General features: G+C 53.2%; 1 protein-coding gene across 8 annotated transcripts in view; it reads left to right on the top strand.

The window, feature by feature from the left end:
• Positions 1-18,061, top strand: part of CLPB (ClpB homolog, mitochondrial AAA ATPase chaperonin) — a 253,530-nt gene that overhangs the window by 139,208 nt on the left and 96,261 nt on the right. For all 8 annotated transcript variants that reach the window (XM_021102297.1, XM_021102300.1, XM_021102295.1 and 5 more), the window contains one exon: positions 1,531-1,617. In XM_021102297.1, coding sequence (XP_020957956.1) covers positions 1,531-1,617 — 87 coding nt within the window. The remainder of the gene's footprint in view (positions 1-1,530; positions 1,618-18,061) is intronic.

Genomic DNA, 18,061 nt, shown 5'->3' with positions numbered 1-18,061 from the left:
CCCACGACACGCCTCGTCCCGGGGACCCCTCTTATCTGGCCGACTCTCTCTGGTCACCTCGCCCGAGGCGCCCTCTGGGTCATTGAGACAGGTTGGGTTTCCTGGTTGTGCCCCCACAGCCCCTTCCCAGCAGCCTTCCAGCGCAGTGCTGGGCTCACGGGTCTGTCTGCCCTTGGGGCTCGGACGGTGCCCGGCCTGTTGCTCTGCAGCTGCGCGGGCTGCGTGGGTTCGCAGCCCCGGGCTCGGACCACAGGGGTGTTTACTGCAGACTGGGCCCCAGGAGCGGCGCTGGAACTGAAGCCCTGGCCTCTGTGCTGGAACCTCCGGGAGAGCAGCCTGCCTCCTATTCCCCCAGACGCCCGGCCCTCAGAAGCAGCTCCTGCCCAGTCGGTGAAGCACCCCTGCCTCCCCGTCTCCCCCTCTGCCCCACGGCACTTCTGCTGGGCACCGCACCCGCACCCGCCGGGCTTGGGTTTCCCGCCACCCCGGGTCCTCCCTCCCCAGCCGGATTGCCTGGGGCCGCCCGGGGCAGAATGGAGCACGTCCTGCTGATTCCTCCCTGTTCCAGGGTCAGTGCAGAGGAGGGGTGGGGAGGGGGAGGTTCGGGAGAGCCAGGGTGGACGCGGGTTCGAGGTCACCGCACTGCCCCTTCCCTGGCTTCGTGAGCCCGTCACCTCATCCAGGAAAGGAGCTTAATGAGAGCTCCTTTAGCTGCCGTGAGGCCGGAACGAGAGCAGTCCCCGCTTGCTGCAGTAGCTGCGCGGTAGGCGCCGGTTCTCTTCTCTGTCCTCTCTCTCCACCCCCACATCATAGGGGCCCCTGTTACTCGGGCCCAGGACGCAGGCTGTTAGTGGGAGACTTAAAACCTTGTGTGTGTTCATGTCGACAGCAGCGATTGGGCTCCTCTTGTGTCTTAGGCACTCGCATGTAGAGTCAGGGAGACTCAAATGGACTTTGCTGGAAACCTACTCTGGAAGCTCTCTCATTCTTTCCCTCGGTCCTCAGGCTCAAAGAGGTCCAGATTCCAAAGAGCCACCAGCTGAACTTGAGACGTGCACCCTTCTGCAAACCGGGAGCGATGCACATAGGAAGTGTCATTGGGCATTTGGGGCTCCGCACAGGAGATTCTGGGGAAGGAGGAGAGCTGCGGCCTGGGTGAATCGGGGGCGCCTTGGGAGAGAGTCCTCAAGCCAGGACGTAGCCCATCGCACGAAGTGGATAGACTGGGTAGAGCGCGTTCTAGACTCTGGGGAATGTCCGGGTCCCGTGGTAGGAAAGGCACATTCTTCCGCAGAAGGATGGGACAATAACTGGAGTGGAGCCCGATGGATGGGCCGGAGGAGGGAGAGGGCAGAGGGCACCTGGGGCCAGGGGAGAGTGGTCGGAGGAGCTGGGGTGGGGGTTTTGTTCTCAGAGGCCCGTGACTCTCCCCAGGCGCATCCAGCTTCCCTGCATGCTGACTTCTCATTTCTTCCACTCTTAGGTCCATGACAAGCCACATACTGAAAACACGTCTCTGTCTCTTTCTAGGCTGTTGTCACAAGGTGCGGATGTCAATGCGAGGCACAAACTTGGCTGGACAGCGCTCATGGTGGCAGCCATCAGCCGACACGACAGGTGAGAGGGCTTCCACGCGGGGCCCCTTTGCCCGGGCCCTGCAGACCGCAGTCCTGAGGCTTCTCCCACGCCGGCCTGGCCCTCCCCGTCTTCTCCAGAGCGGGGAGCGGACACCGCCTCAGGTGCTGGTCCACCTGGGCGGGGGAGCGGAAGGTGTGGGGAGGGAGGGCATCTGGGTCCCAGGTCCGTCGTCCACTGGCTGGGTGGCCTTTGGCGAGTCATCACTTTGCTGAAGCAACGCAGTGTCTGAAAGCCTGTGGCACGCGGCTAAGTGTCCACGTGCGACTTACTACCCGATTCCGTCGTCCGTGTCTTCCCTTGGGGAGTCGGCAGCTGCCCTCCCCCAGCAAGGGCTCCACGTGGAGCCGAGGGGAGGGGGAGTGTTCCTTCCGTCCCAGGGGAGGCCCTGCTGTTTTCCTGCCTGCCGCCCCTTCCCCCCAGGGCGCAGCTGTGGTGTGAATATCAAAATAGCCTACTTTTTTTTTTTTTTTTTTTTTTTTTTTCTGTTTTGGGTGTTTTGTTTTGCTTTTTAGGGCCGCACCCGTGGCATATGGAGGTTCCCAGGCTGGGGATCCAATCGGAGCTACACCTGCCAGCCTACACCACAGCCACAGCAATGCCTGATCCAAGCCAAGTCTGCGAGCTACACCACAGCTCACGACAGCGCTGGATCCTTAGCCCACCGAGTGAGATGAGGGATCAAACTTGCGTCCTCATGGATGCTAGTCAGGTTCGTTTCCACCGAGCTACAAAGGGAACCCCTACATTTTTGTTTGTTTGTTTGTTTGTTTTTTGTCTTTTTGCCATTTTCTTGGGCTGCTCCCGTGGCATATGGAGGTTCCCAGGCGAGGGGTCGATCGGAGCTGTAGCCGACGGCCTACGCCAGAGCCACAGCAACGCGGGATCCGAGCCGCGTCTGCAACCTACACCACAGCTCACGGCAACGTCGGATCCTTAACCCACTGAGCAAGGCCAGGGATCAAACCCGCAACCTCATGGTTCCTAGTCGGATTCGTTAACCACTGCGCCACGACGGGAACTCTGGGAACCCTGGGAACCCCTAAATTTTTATTGTGTATTGAAGCGTAGTTGATTTATGGTGTTAGTTACAGGTGTACAGCAAAGTGATTCCGTTATGCATATACATATGTCTGTTCTTTTTCGGATGCTTTTCCCATGTGGATTATCACAGAATACTGCGTCTAGTTCCCTGTGCTGTGCAGTAGGTCCTTGCTGATTATCTGTTTTGTACGTAGTAGCGTGTATATGCTAATCCGAAATAGTTACTTTGTATAGAGAATTATCTCTCTTTCTCACAACCACCCACAAGATGTATGGTATTATTTCATTTTGCAGCTGAGAAAACTGAGGCCCAGAGAGAGAAAATGATTCGCCTAAGGCCACACAAATAGGATTTAGAACCTGGTCTGGCAGCCTGCAGTTTGTGTGTTTTCCTCCGCCTCCCTCCGCCAGATCCCAGGCTTGAGCAGGATGTTGCCCCCACATCCCAGTCTCTAGCTGTGATTGTGCCAAAGAACTGACTGAAAAAGAGCAAAGAGAGATGCTTGCAAAGAAGGCAGGCTGGGTGCTTTAGTAGCAGCCACTGACCTTGCCGTTGGAGGTGCACGTTTTCACTTCCCCTTCAGGCAGATTTTTAGGCTTTTATCTACCCACGCTGGTCACCTTCGGAAGGGTCATAAATGTGGTGGAAACCAACCAAATGGGAATTTTTTTTTTTTTTTTTTCTGACTGTGCCATGGCATGTGGAAGTTCCCAGGCCAGGGATTGAACCTGCGCCACAGTAGCACCCCAGGCCACTGCAGTGGCAGCACCAGATCCTTAACCTTCTGTGCCATAGAGGAACTCCCAAATGCGGATTTTATAGTGTTGGGGTGGCACTGCCTCAGCCTGGCTGAGAGACTTGGCTGTGCTGAACCGGTCACCTCACCTCCTCTGCTGTGAACTCTGTCTCAGCATTCCATCTCCTTCTTTGCCTCTTTAATTCCAAGTGCTTAGTCTCTAAGAGAAAAACTTTGAGGTCAGTAGGCTTTGACCTGGAACCTGGTCCTGGCTCTGACCCTTAGTTGACTCTCAGAGTTCTTTGGACATCTTGTTGCTTCACCTGAAGTCAGTGATTTCTGCGAGCATTTGGTGCGACTCTGTGTTAATCACTGGGGAAGCAGAGGCCGTAGGAGCTAGCGGTCTGACACGGAAAAGACCCGCAGGCAGAGAGGCAGAGGGCGCTGTACCCACAGCGTCAGAGCAGTGTGGGCAGGGTCCCATCCCAGCAGGGGGCTGGTAGGGGACCGAATCTGGCAGCCGAGTGGGTGGATGGAGTCTCAGTGTGTTCTCAGGGGAATCAAGTGAGATAGTGTATGTGCTACAGGTGGCAGGTGGTGAGCTGATACTCTCTGCTGCCCACCTTAGACCTCTCCACATACACACACGCTTGTGTTTATTGTGCCGTGTTGGTAAACACCCACCCAGCTCTCCCACCTTGCGGGTACCTCCATCTATGAGAGATGCCCCCTGGCGGAGGAAGGGTGTGTGCCCTGTGTGCATGGAGACCCCAGGGGACGTTGTACGTCTGCTGCCAGTTAGCGAGCAGAGGGGCTTGAGGACCCTTCTTTCAGAATCTAGTGAGGTGTTGGTTTAACTGATTGCCTTGTCTTTATCCAGGGCCGTCAGCACATTAGTGATGCCCATTGAGCTAAGTGAGAGTGTTGGCTGGTGGCCCCTTGGTTCCCAGCACTGACTCCTGGTGTTTAAGCTTCTGTTTTGTGTCCTCCTCTTCAGTTTCAGTCCCCAGGGAGGACAGGTTTTTACTGCAAACAACACACTCTCAGGTTGGATGTTTTCATGCACATCACAGAGAAATTTTGATGCCAGAGATGTTCTTGACGGACAAAGAGCCTTGTCCTCAAAGAGCTCATTTTGTACCAGTGGTGGTCCCTGGTCCCTGGGTCGGGAGAGGCAGGGACGGGCGATAATCAGTAAGTGGAGTGCATCAGCAGAGCGTACAGGGTGCCGGAAGATGAGAAGTGCTATGGGGGACAAAGGAAGAGAAGCATCTGGAAAGAGGGAGTGCCAGGTATACACGGGTCAGGGTGGGTCAGGGTGGTGAGTGGCGGAGGGAGCGCGCCCGAGGGTCGTCACGCCCACCCTAGCAAAACCTGCCGGGAAGCTTTTCCGTGTGACCGTCTCTCTCATCAGTCACCAGACCCTTCCGGAATCGTAGCGGCCAGGCCCGAAATGCCACCCCCTTTGAATTGGGTTTGGATCCAGGGAAAGTAGAAGGGCAGCATCCTGTGCTTCAAAGCTGAAAGCAGAAAACCTCCACCTCCCTTTGAATGTTGGCAGCCCCCAGGCTTAAGGGAGGGACCCGAGAGAAGCCCTGCCTTCAGTGCCTTAAGTCCTTGGAGACAGAACACAATAGTCTCTGTCCTTCAGGGGATTAACTTCCTGTGAGCTTTTGTTTACATATGTATTTGTTATTTAATTTTGAATAGTAAAAAAAAGTGCTATTTTTTTTAATTTTGAAAAGAAAGTACAGTGCTATAGAGCAAAACGTTAAAAGTAAGCATGGGCACTTATTTATCATTACTCCTACCTTTCATTTCCAAAAAGAGTTGGAAGTGACTTAAAAATTCAAATGCAAATGTGCACTGGAGAGTTAAAACTGGATCAAGAGCAGGTAAAAGGATATTGGCAAAAGGAAAGATAATGCCAGCAGGCTGGATTTGGAGATTTTCTTTTCCGAAAATAGGTTTACTGTTTTAGTAGAAATAACATAGAGAAGAAAGTAATCATCGCCTGAATTCTTTCGATTTGGAGACTGACCAGTATATCTCTGTCCGTGTGTATACAGTGTCGTCTAAGTGGGACCAGTATATCTCTGTCCGTGTGTATACAGTGTCGTCTAAGTGGGACCAGTATATCTCTGTCCGTGTGTATACAGTGTCATCTAAGTTGGACCATTATATCTCTGTCCATATGTATACAGTGTCACCTAAATGGGACCATTATATCTCTGTCCATATGTATACAGTGTCATCTAAATGGGACCAGTATCTCTCTGTCCGTGTGTATGCAGTGTCATCTAAATGGGACCAAGCTGGACTCACGGTAATTCAGGTAATGAGTGGAATCTAGATTGAAGTTTCCTGACAGGCAAGGCAAAAAGGGCTGCCTTCAGGAAGAGCTTTGTTCTCTTTGTATTATTATTTTATGCCTCCAGCAGCCGTTTTAAAAAACCGTATGTGTCCCATGCTGAAGTGTTAGGCCGGCGGGGTGGGGGGTGCTCAGATACTAAGTGAGCATCACGGCCTTCGTCTTAGGAGCTTACTAGGACTGCGGACCTCAAGGACTCGAGCACCGTGATGGCCATTGTCTTAAGCAGCCGTTCTGCCGAAGCTTTACCAGTGCTCTGCTGGGACAGTCCTTTCGCCAGCCTGGTAACAGCTTGGTGTAGTATTGACTCGAGGAGCAGTTGGCGGAGGCCTGCCCCCTCTCCGCAGCGAGCCCTCCAACCATGGGCGTTTGTTTAGCCGGAGTCTGGGTGCCTCATTCCGTGTTGCACTCTGACCCCGCCCCACTGAAGGCTAAGCCGCAGGATCCCAGGATGACCACTGGGACTTAGCACAGCCTCCACTGGCTCGTGCAAATATACCCAACCTTCAGCTAAATTCAATTAGTTTTTCTTTAAGAAGGGAAAGAAATCCAATTTGACTAAACATGGACAGACGGTGGAAGGCACTTTGATGTTACAACCTCTCGGTGATGCTTTACTTAGTCACAAGTTCATAAGCAAGAAGGCTTAATTACTTGGGAAAACACGAGATTAAAACTGGACACAATGGCTGAGTATCCGTTCTTGGGGGACTTGATTCGAACCCGTGCACCCAGTTCGTGTGTGGTGCAAACTTTGATGTGTGCTGTGACAAGCTGAAAGTCATGACCCCCTCAGGGATGCTCCTTCAGATGGCATTTGCAGGATGTGTAGGCGGAGAGGCAGGGCCTGCCAGGCCTGTTTGCTCAACTTTGATGTCCAGGCAGCCACAGGCTGCACTGTTTGCTCTTTCACTGAGGGATGGATTGGGAGCCTCCTACCTTTCCCAGTGGACAATGGCCAGCAGTGGAGTGTGACCACTGTTGACCATTCCAGGAGCCTGGCGGACCAGAACAGGGCTTTGGGAGGTGCGGAGCCTGGGGGGCCAAAAGCTGTTTCTAGGACAGCCGTTTCTCCAGATGTAGTTTTCCTTAAAGCCTAATGCTGGTTGGGTGCTTAGCGTGGAGGTAAAAATAGTCTCATGGGTTTTAACAGAAACCAAGTACTTCCAGAGCCCTTGTCCAGTGGCATTAAGGTGTTTCTGAGTTGAAAGTGTATTTCTTTCCTGTTTTCTTCATCAGCATGTATGTGCAGGGGATAGTGGTTTAAAAGAAAGAATGATATGATTTCTAATTCCTAAAAAAAGAAGCTGTCAAAACCCATGTCCGATGAGGAAGTAGTAACCAGAAGATAGAAAGAACTCTTACAAATTAGTAGAAAAAAGATAACCCGACTTAAAATAAATAGACAAAAAGATTTGAGCAAACACTTCACTAAAGAAGAGATGGATGGCAAATAAGCACATGGAAAGGTGCTCAGCATTTAGGAGAATGGAAGTTCAATTACAGTGAGACACCACTACCCACCTACTCCAGTGGCCAAAATTTTAAAAACTGATAATACAAAGTGCTGACAAGGATGCAGAACAATTGTCATTACCACTGATAGGGACGCATAAGGGCGTAGCCACTTGGGAAAACACTTTAGCAGTTTCTTACAAGGTAAGGTGTGTATTTATCATACAGCCCAGCAATACTAACTCCTGGGTATTTGTTCATGAGAAATAAAAACATATATTGGCAATAAGACCTGTATGCATATTGGCCTCAAGACCTGTATGTAGATGTTTATAGTAGCTTTATTCATAATCACCCAAAACTTGAAAACACCCAAATGGCCATTATCTGGTGAATGGACAAATCATGGTACGTCCATATAGTGGACTACTACTCAGCACTGAAAAAGAACAGACTTCTTGCACATGTAATGTGTAAGCTTTATGCTAAGCTCAAGCTAGACGTGAGAAGCGACCTACAGTGTAATTCCATTTATGTGACAGTCTGGAAGAGGTGAGCCTGTGGGGCAGAGATCGTCTCAGCGCTGCTGGGGTTTAGAAGTGGGAGGAAGGGCCCAAAGGAACCCTTGGGGTGATAAAAAATATTCTAAATTTTTATTGTGGTGGTGGTCATACAGCCCATCAAATTTGTGCATCCTAAAGGGATCAGTTTTATTTTGAGTAAATGATACTTTAGTAAACTGACTTAAAAAGAATTTTAAAGCTGCCATCTCTACTTTGCCCGGTTAATCGGGACCGTTGGTGTACTGAGAACTCATGTCTGCAGTGTCGAAATTAGTTCATACTGATGATGGTCACCTGGGATGTTTTGCATTCTCTCCGATGGTATCTTACGTCGGCGTATTGTGTATTCTCATTGTTGGTAGAGAGTGCACATTGGGGGTTTCACTGAAGTAGAATCACTGATGAATAGCGACAGGCGCTCTGCGAGTGGTATGCAGTGGGCTCATCTACCTTCACAAACGGCCATGTGACTCTTTCCAGCAAGGAGACAGCGCAGGGGACGGGCCGGGAGCGTCTCTCTCATCCCACATCATTCTTGGATTCCTGGTCCCTGGACTGCCATGCGGGGAGGGCCACCGCAGTGGTGTGGCTGTGGTAGTGCTTCAGGAGCCAGAGATCCTGGAAGAGGGGGCTGGCGGGGGCAGATTCAGATCTGAGTCGGCTTGGGCTTGCTGGTTGCTCCGAAAGCCCCTGCCTGGGAGAAGGCGAGCCTGCCGGGCCGAGGCAAAGCTCCAGCAGAACTGTTTGCAATTCCCCACCGGAGTCTCCCTCCCTCCTGCTGCCGTTTCTCCCAGAGTACATTTCATCAGCCTCGGAAGGACTGCTTCCCGGCACTGCCTCCCCTGCTTGGCCAGGGTCCCTGAGGAGCCGAGCTAATGAGTGGATAACACGCCTTTGCCAAGGCCTTCCTGGACGTGGTACCTGGGCTTTGTTAATTTTAAAATGCCGCCCTCCTTGGCTAAAGACCATTTAATTCTCCTCTCATAGCGGTCATTTATTTTTAGCATTTGCTCCTTTTCTTTCCACCTTTCTAAGGGGAGGGGGACATTAAACCCTATTTTTTTGAAGTTCCCATTGTGGCACAGCAGAAACAGATCCGACTAGGAACCCTGAGGTCATGGGTTCGATCCCTGGCCTCGCTCAGTGGGTTAGGGATCCGGCTTTGTCATGATCAGTTGCGGCTCGGATCCTGCATTGCTGTGGCTGTGGTGTAGGCCAGCAGCTATAGCTCCAATTTGACCCCTAGCCTGAGAACCTCCATTTACCATGGATGTGGCCCTGAAAAGACAAAAGACAACAAAACGAAACCCTATTTTTAAGAACCCAGCAGCCCAAGCCAGATTGCTATCCTGCAGGAGCAGTTTTATCAGCCTCTCTCTCTGGGGCCGGCAGCTCCACAGGTGTTCTTAGAGCAAAGAGCTGACACTGCTCCTGTAGCTGGACCATGGCAGAATCCCTAGGAGGCTTTTTTTCCTTGCCAGCTGGCCAGAGGCAGAGCAGGTTGAGTGCCCCTGTACTTGCGCTTTGGCATAGCTCCTTAGGAGGCCTGACAACGCGGGTGTCTGTCTGCCTCAGACACCTACAGCCTCTTCCCAGTGTCCCCAGCCTAGTCTCGGCCTGGCTGCTGGCTGCCGAGCGGTGCCTCCTTCAGCCCAAGGAGACTGGCTTTGTGCTGTCTGATCTCCTGACAACAGGGGTGATGATGGCGACAGGTGACAAGACAGCTTCTCTGTGCCAGGCCATGTCGACTACTTCCCGTGTCGGCTCTGATCCTCCCTGCAGTTCTCAAGGGGGAGGGATTATTGTTTCTGTTTTATAGATAAGGACAGTGAAGCTCACAGATGCCCAAGGCTGTCTAGGAAGGGAGAGGGGGAGCCAGGATTTGAAGCCAAGTCCCTCTGGACCCCAAACCCTTGCTCTCTCCATTGGACCACACTGCCTGGTAGGGAAGATGCAGGGAGCAAAGCCACAGGATGAATCGGGCAGTGCAGGACTAGGAGTCAGGTCAGCTCAAGCAGGGCTTCTTTAGACCGCTGTGTGCGAGACGACCTAGAGAAGTCCACACACAGACAAACTAGTCTCCTTGTCCTCAGAAAAGCTGTCAGGAAGGGGCTAAAACTAGCCCCACTTTAACCGTAGAGTGAGGCAGAATATGGTCTGTGCCCCAGAGACCAGCTTCGCGTGCTGAGCCGGTGGCAGGAGCCCGTTCAGGTGAGGCGGGCCCAGAAGGATGCTCAGGCTTGTGGCGGGGACAGGTGGGCCATTTCCAGAGTAAGGGCGGTCGGGAGCATAGGCTCCTAAAGGTGAGAAAGTAGGGATGGGGCCCGAGTCACAGGGGACCCGGCAGGGTCCGGAGACCAGCGGTCGTGAAGGACAGGCCCTCCAGCACGGGCCGTGGGCCTTGCCCGCGCCGGGGCTGTGAGCCCCAGGGCTGTGAGCGCCAGCGCTGGGCTGCCTGGGTCCAGACCAGGCTTTTCCTCTTGGCAGCTTTTTCCCTTCTCCGCGATCGTTTCCTCAGCCATAAAACGGAGGTGCTAGGCCGAGCTACGTTGAGTGTGTGATACACGTGAAGTGTTTAGAACGATCCCTGCCTTGTGCTAAGCCCTCGGTAAGGGTTTGCTGCTTGAGTTAACAGTAGTACAGTCGAGGTGGCGGTGCTGGAATCGTTACTACGACGAACACTGCTGCCGCTGGTTACGGGCCCCCCCAGGGGGTTAGTGCGTCTCCTGTAGGTAAGCCTGTCTTTGGTGGAGGTCGGCTGTTCCTTTTCACCAGTGTCTCCCGGATGCCGCAGAAGCGGAAGGGCTTTGGAGATATGTTTTCCACTCCTTTTCGTCTAAGAAGCTGGGACTAGAACACAGGACCCTAGAGCAGGGGCGCCTTGATGTGGGGCAGGCTCTTATCCCAGGTGGCTACCTGCCCGTGCAACACAGTTGCCAGCGTTTCCCAGCAAGGAAGGGTGAGTGCGGGCGCTGGCCAGGTGCCCGGAGTGCCAGCACCGTGACCCCAGAAGAGCGAGCCGAGCTTGATGGCTCTCCCACCGCTGCCACCAAAGTGGCCGATGATCTCTGAGTAACAAAGAATCATTTCTAATCCCATTTGGAATCATTGCCCACGATAATCCTGTTTTGTAGTAATGATATTCCAATTCCAGCAGGCACCCGCTTCTAGTTTGGCAGGCGCATGTGTTGACCTCAGGCCACCCAGCCACTGCTCTCTCGAAAGCGATGCCAGCTCATTTGCCTAACCTGACAGTCTTGGGGAGCCCCCTCTCCAACAGTGCATCCCCTCCTAGGATTCTGTGTTCGGGCTGTCTTCATAGAGAGGACCGCTGGGACCAAGAACCTGCACTGCTCATCCGGTTCAGCAGCTTGGGGAGGGTGTTCTCTTCCCTGGAACTGTGATGTGGCTCTCTCGGACCTCTTTAAAGACATCAGGCCCAGTCTGTGAGTCTGCTTATTTCAGTAGGGCTGTCAGGTTGCTGGGTCAGGGATGCACAGTAAATACGGTCGGTGCCTGGATTTGGCGCTCTCGTGATATCTGCATGAATAACAGGACGTAGCAAATAGACTGAGGAATGGTGAAGGATCTGGTTCGTTGTTTATGAATGGCTATTAGACTGGAGAGCAGTCTGTATTGGTGAGCCTCAGGGTCTCTTCTATTCAGTAGTCATATCACTGATTCTACTGAGACCATCGATAAATGCCAGCCAAACTGGCAGATTAAATGAAGCTTAAAGACACAGCCGATGTGTTGGATGAAATAATCAGAGACATGGGGAAAAAAAAATAAAAATGCCTCAGTGGACTAGAGCCCTGATTAAATCTGTGGTGATTAAAAATTAGCAGGGATGAGTGTTTCAATCTGTAGTTAGAACCAAAAACCTACTGTAAAAGCCAAGGCGACCCAGTTGAGCAGTTTTAGCAAGTAAGCCCGGGAGCCGCCTGGAAACTCGGTGTGTGCATCAACAGTGCAGTGTTAAGGCCTTGGAAGTTAATTGAGTCACCGAACACACTGGCCTCTACTGGGCCCTGTGTGCACGGGACCAGATGATCAGGCACGGTCCTTAGTTGGGGAGCACAGCCTAGTTGTGTGTGGCCAAGTGGGGAAGAGCAGGAGCAGGGGCCTGAGTTTAAAACCCAGCTCTGCCTCTTAGCAGCTCGGTTTCCTTTTGGGCAAAATGGGAGCACTAAGAGCACCTCCCTCAGCGTAGGGTGGTTTTGAAGATAAAAATGCACATGAGGGAGTTCCCGTTGTGGCTCAGTGGTTAACAAAACTGACTAGTATCCATGAGGACGTGGGTTCAATCCCTGGCCTCACTCAGTGGGTTAAGGATCCCGTGTTGCCGTGAGCTGTGGTGTAGGCTGGCAGGTACAGGTGCAATTTGACCCATAGCCTGGGAACCTCCATATGCCACATGTGCAGCTCTAAAAAAGAAAAAAAAAAATGCTCATAAGACTGCTTAGTGCATGGTAAGCCTAGGACAAATGCCAGCGCCAGCATGCTCTATGAGTCATTTGCCTGGAAGCACCTAGTCTAGCCCATGCCGTGGAAAGAATCCCTAACAACCAGGGCTCGACCACACTGGCCCATCAGTTTGGTGACCATATATTATGAACCACAGATTGAAAGACATGAAAGTGTGTTTAGAACGAGGCTAAGGATGTGAAACTTAGATTGTCCTGAAACCCTGTGACAGGTTATCTTAGTTCCATGGCCCTTTGCTTTTTTTTTTTTTTTTTTTTTTTTTTTTTTGGTCCATGCCTATGGCATCCGGAAGTTTTTGGGCCCAGAATCGAACCGTGGTCCTCTGCTTAATGTGCCAGGTCGTCCTTGAGCCTTGCCCAGATTCTCTCCCCTTGTCTCGGCCCATTGCTGTTTTGACCCTTGTCCATCTGAATCAGATGCTTTTCCCAGCCAGCTGTTATGACCCTCTGAAAATTATCACTGTCCCTGGTACCTAGTAAGGGCTGAGCAGCTGTGAAATAATAAGGCAGACCCATGGATGCTCGGATGGGTGAAAACCAGTGTGGCTTAGGGAAGTGTGGACCAGGTTTGGCCCCAGGCAGACACGGATTTGAATTTGGGTTCCTTGTTTATTTAGTGTGTACGCTTGGCCAACTCGCGATCTCCTGCCGAGCCTCAGTGTACCCATGCGTAAAGTAGCTCCGTGCAAGTGGTCATGAGGATCTGGCCCGGGGTGGGGGCTCGCCCCCGGGGCTGCTCTCTTTCCATTACTCATCTTTGCCTTTGGAGGGAGTGAGCAGGCCGTCACCCTCGCTCAAGGGGACTGGGCACCTGTTCTGCACAGGGGCCTTGCTTCCCGCCCCATCTTTAGTTTGTTGAAGGAAAACGGCCCTCCCGCGCCCAGCTCACGTCCCCACCGCACAGGACCTCCCGATCCCGCCGGGGCCGGGCCTCTGGCGGGGCCGCCGCACCTTCCCCACCCTGCGGACTGGCCGCTGGACCCAGCGAGCCGCACGTCCGTCGACGTGGCCGCTGACCTCCTGAACCGTGACCTCCTCGCCGCCTCCCCTCTTGGAGCTGTGCGCTGGGCTGCGGATGGGTCACTCTGTCTTCGCTTTGGGACACAGTGACGCTGCGCTTGGCTGCGGCGGCGGAGGGGAGGGGCCCTTCTCCTGAAGCGCCGCATTGTGTGGGGACGGCCTGGAGCTGGGATCACTGCCCTTCTTGCTTCACCAACTCCAGCTGCTCGCCAGGCGTCTTTGACACGCGCCTGGCCCAGCCTAGGCCTCAGCTCACGCCACAGGTTTCCTCGCTCTTTGCTAAACAATGTGACAACCCAGAGCCCTCCGGCCACTGAGAGCAGAAAGCCTTAACTTCGATCGAATTAACCGTCCCCGGGCATTGTGATGACCCACTGTCCCCAAAGCGGGAGCGCGTCAGGGCCCCCGGGAGCCAGCTTCCTGCGGGCGCTCCCGCCTCTCATCTAATTGCAACCCGCTGGGGGCTGTGGCTCCGGGGGGAGTTCTCTGAGTCCCGGGAGCGGTCACGTAGGGCCTCCCTTCCGTACACTTCCTCAGCTTTGCTGGGAATTGCTTGGTGGAAGGTAGGAAGGGCCTGGTGCTCAGGAGGGAAGAGGGGAGTTTTCCACCGCTGAGCCCCCTGCAGCCTCGTTTGTACCCTCGGGTGGGAGAAGGCTGGGCGGGGCTCAGACAGTTGCCGTCCACCTTTCCCCCCATTTCTCACCAAATAAAATAATGATTTCGTGTATGCACACGCTCCTGCAGAAAGCACCTGTGGGCCGTTACTGTGACCCAGGCTCTGGGCGAGGAGCTCGGGAAGAGACGCTTGAGATGTGGCCCTTGACCCACCATCTGCTGGGAGAGGAGGCCGGTCAGAGTGAACAGGCAGTCATGATGTGACAAGCCGAGGGTCACCGACCACCACAGTGAGCGTTGGCGTCCGTCCACACAGGAGTGGCGTGGACCCAGGCTGGGGGTCGGAGTAGCCTCAGTCGAGTTGGGGACCACGTCGCTAAGGAGCCCTGAAGGGGAACGCGCGCTCACCATTTGCACCGTGGGGGCTCGCCCAGCGGGAGGGGCCGCGTCTGATGGCCTTCGGCGTCTGCTTCAGGGGGTTCATTGGTTTCACTGGGTCCTTCTGTCTTCAGCTCCCAAGGTCACCAGGCCAGCATAGGAATTAGAAGTTCTGCAATTGAGAGATTCCCTGAAGGAATAAACTTTCAGAACATGTGGTCACATTCAATTAATGAGTACTAGAAGGGGGTCGGGAATCAACCCTGTTTAGAAAGTCTCTTTGTGTTGCTACACGTATATGCAGCCTCTTGCCTCCCCCTGCTGCATGGTTCGTAGTGTATACCTACCCCGTCTAACTTAGATCTCCCTCTGGCGATGAGTGCCTGATTGCCTGCAGCTCCCTCTGCCCTTTATGGGCCTGAGAAGAATTTCACTGAGATACTGGAGTCAGGGGCAGAAGTGCTGGGTCATGGGGTAAGGGAATCTTAACAGGACAGGTATGCCAAGATTGGCTTCCAGCACGGCTGCACCAGTCTGTCCCCTGGTGGTACGCTAAGAATCTGAGATCCTCATGGCTTGCCCAGCACTGGGCATTTTCAGCTTTCTTTTTTTGGGGGGTGGGGCACTCTGTGGCACATGAAGTTCCCAGGCCAGGGATCTGATCCAGGCCACAGTTGCATCCTACCCAGGTCCTTAAACACACTGTGCTAGGCCAGGGATTGAACCTGCATCCTGGCCCTACAGAGACGCTGCCTATCCCACTGCGCTATGGTGGGAACTCTTTTTTCTTCTTCTTTTTTCTTCTTTTTTTTTTTTTTGGCCGTGTCCACTGCACGTGGAAGCTCCCAGGCTAGGGATTGAACCCGCACCAAAGCAGCAACCTAAGCCACAGCAGTGACAGTGCTGGATCCTTCACCTCTTGTGCCGCAAGGGGCTTCCAGTTTTTCAGCTTTTTCTCACTTGGGCCAATATGTTGAATTTAAAGTGCTATCTCGTTTTTAAAATTTTTCATTTCTCTAATCACAAATGAATTTGAGGATCTCTTCATATACTTAATACCTCTGTTTCCTCCTCTGAGAACTAACACGTCGTATCCTTGCCTCGCTTTTCTGTTGGGCTTCCTGATGGTAGCATTGAGGCTAAAACCCGAGTTGAGGCACCCCGCTCCTGCAGACCGTTAGCTGCCTGGGGGTCCGTACAGGGACGGGAGAGGCCGTGGAGCAGGGCGCTGACTGCCCTGGTTTGAATCTCGCCTCTGCTCCTTCCAGCTGCGGGACCTGGGACAAGTTACTTACTCCTCCTGCCTTGGTCTCTGTGTGTCTGCGTCACAGAATTGTTGTGAAGATCAGGAGTTGGTATAGATGCCGTGTTTAAAACGGTGTCTGGCACAAAGGAAGTATATACACGTGCCTGCTCTTACTGTTTGACTGCTGTCTTCCTTCCGTATAGCCCCACTGTACCCTTGAAAATAGATGCTTTTATCAGCAGGCGGTATAGCAAAGCAGAAAGAAACCAGCTCTCAGCCTAGGATCCGAGCTCACCACTCCCCTCACACGTGGGACACTTGCCAAGGTCTTGGGCTCTGGAGCTGCGTTCTCGCCGCTACCTAAGGCTCCTCTTCAAGACCTGACCGTTGCTGATGAGCCGGACGTCCGGGCCTGCAGTGCCTGCCCGGCCCCAGCCTGGCCGGCGCTGTCCTGTTGCTGCTTCTCGGCCAGCCTGTCAGCTGGGTGCTGCCTGTCATGACCTTCACCTTCAGTATTGATGAGGCCCAGTCTTTTTGCCTTGCCCCCGGTGCCAGTGTCTTGCTTGGTTTCTGGTTGCTCCCTGGTTTGGAGCCTACTTTTTCCCTCCACGTGGCCCCAGACCTTGGCATCTGACCTGGCTCTTAACTCTCCGTTCCCTTTATTCTGTTTCGGCTGTGAACTTCTTGGCACTCCCTGGGCCTGGCCTGCTGCTAAGAGAGCGGCTTGCATTAGCTTTCTCTTAACGGGCTGGCCGCCTGCCCTCCTTCCGGCTGCTGCATCCACAGGTCCCCAGCGGTCTTTTGGTTATCAGAGCTAACCAGTCAAGTAGTCCTGTAGCCTGATCCTGGCTGGCTTCGTCCCCGGAGCTTCGGCCCTGAGCTCTTGAGTTAGGTGCTTTGTAAGTGTGAGACGGCCCTTGGACAGAAAGCCTCCTAGCCATTGGTAAGGTGTTTGGTGCCACGCTTGGCCACTGAGCAGCCACAGTTCCTTTCATCCTAGCTGTACCTCACAGTGGGGCTGCAGCTTTTGAGTTTTATTAAAAGTGAAAGGAGTCTTCGAAATTGCAGAATGAGTCACCAGCTGGGATGCTTACCCTTTCTGGACTCCCAGGCTGGTGAAGTGAATTGCCCACCCCCTTGATTGGGTTAGCCGCCCCGGGGCCTCACCGCGTCCCTCTCCGCCCCCCCCCCCCCCCCCTGCCAGACCACAGTTTGCCCTCTGGGGCTGAGGGCAGCATACTTGGTTGCTTGGTCACGTCTTGCAGCCTGCAGATTGGACAGGTGGAATCGATGCTCATGAACCCGGAGAGGCCCAGGTAGCACAGTTAGTGACACTAGCTGCCTGCAGGGACAGCCTGCCATGGGAGAGCGTGTGATTGAACGGTGATTGGACACAGCAGCTGAGGATTAACCAGATTATGTCCCTTTGAGTTTAGACTGACAAACCCCTCCTGATAGATTTTGAAACAAGCCACCTTGTCCAGAATACAGAAGAGCTGCCTCTAAACTCGGGGCTGTGCCAGCCTGAGTCCTGGGGGTGGTTAGGTATAGCTCCGCAGCCCCCCTCAGCCCAGATTCTTGTTATCATCACTGCAGTTGTGTGGACACCCAGAAGGGAGTTCATATTTGTGGATCTCCTTCGATATGCCAGGCGCTGTGGAGTTTACCTACTTAAAACCTCCAAGGGAGGCCTCGTGATCTCTATGACGCTGGCAAGGAAATGGAGTCTCGGCGGTGTGATTGTCCAAATCATAGTAAACGATAGCGCTTTGACTTGAACCCGGGTCTCCCTGTTCTTGGAAAATGTCTCGCTGTCTTGGAAGTTCCTGTTGTGGCTCAGCGGGTTAAGAACCCGACCAGCGAACTCCTCTTGCGGCTGCATCCATGAGGACACAGGTTCAATCCCTGGCCTCCATCAATGAATGGGTTAAGGATCCTGTGTGCTGTGGCTGTGCATAGACCAGCGGCTACAGCTCTGATTCACCCCCAAGCCTGGGAACCTCCATATGCCGTGGGGTGTGGCCCTAAAAAAAGACAAAAACAAAAACGAAACACCTAATGTTTGTTGAGCGCTAGCCTCACATGTCAGGCACTGTTGGAGCACATTACACACACTTAACACATTCGTGTCACCTGGAGAGTCTTCATGTCCCTGATAATATGATTGCAAAATGATAATTTCCTGACGTCATCATTTGTTTTGTATTAGTTGTCATTCCAGAGTAAAGAAGCGCTTTCCTTCTGCTGACTTACCACTTATTTTCAGGATGGACTTGGCGTCTTGGTGTGCTCGACGGGTGATCGCCCAATGGTGTCATTATTCATGCTGATGCTCAGACTTTAAAGCCACCGTCTGACTTGTGTACCGTACTACAGCCTTCTCTTTCAGCTGTTGTTCTCACTGCCTGTGGGTTGCCCATCTCTAACAGCCTTTTTGTACCTCTTAACTTTTAATCTGCTGGGAGACAGGAAGACCGGTATCAATCTTAGCCAAATGACGTGTAAACTAT

The sequence above is a fragment of the Sus scrofa genome, chromosome 9 (assembly GCF_000003025.6).
Source record: "Sus scrofa isolate TJ Tabasco breed Duroc chromosome 9, Sscrofa11.1, whole genome shotgun sequence".
NCBI lineage: Eukaryota > Metazoa > Chordata > Mammalia > Artiodactyla > Suidae > Sus > Sus scrofa.
This window is presented reverse-complemented; position numbering and strand designations above follow the sequence as displayed.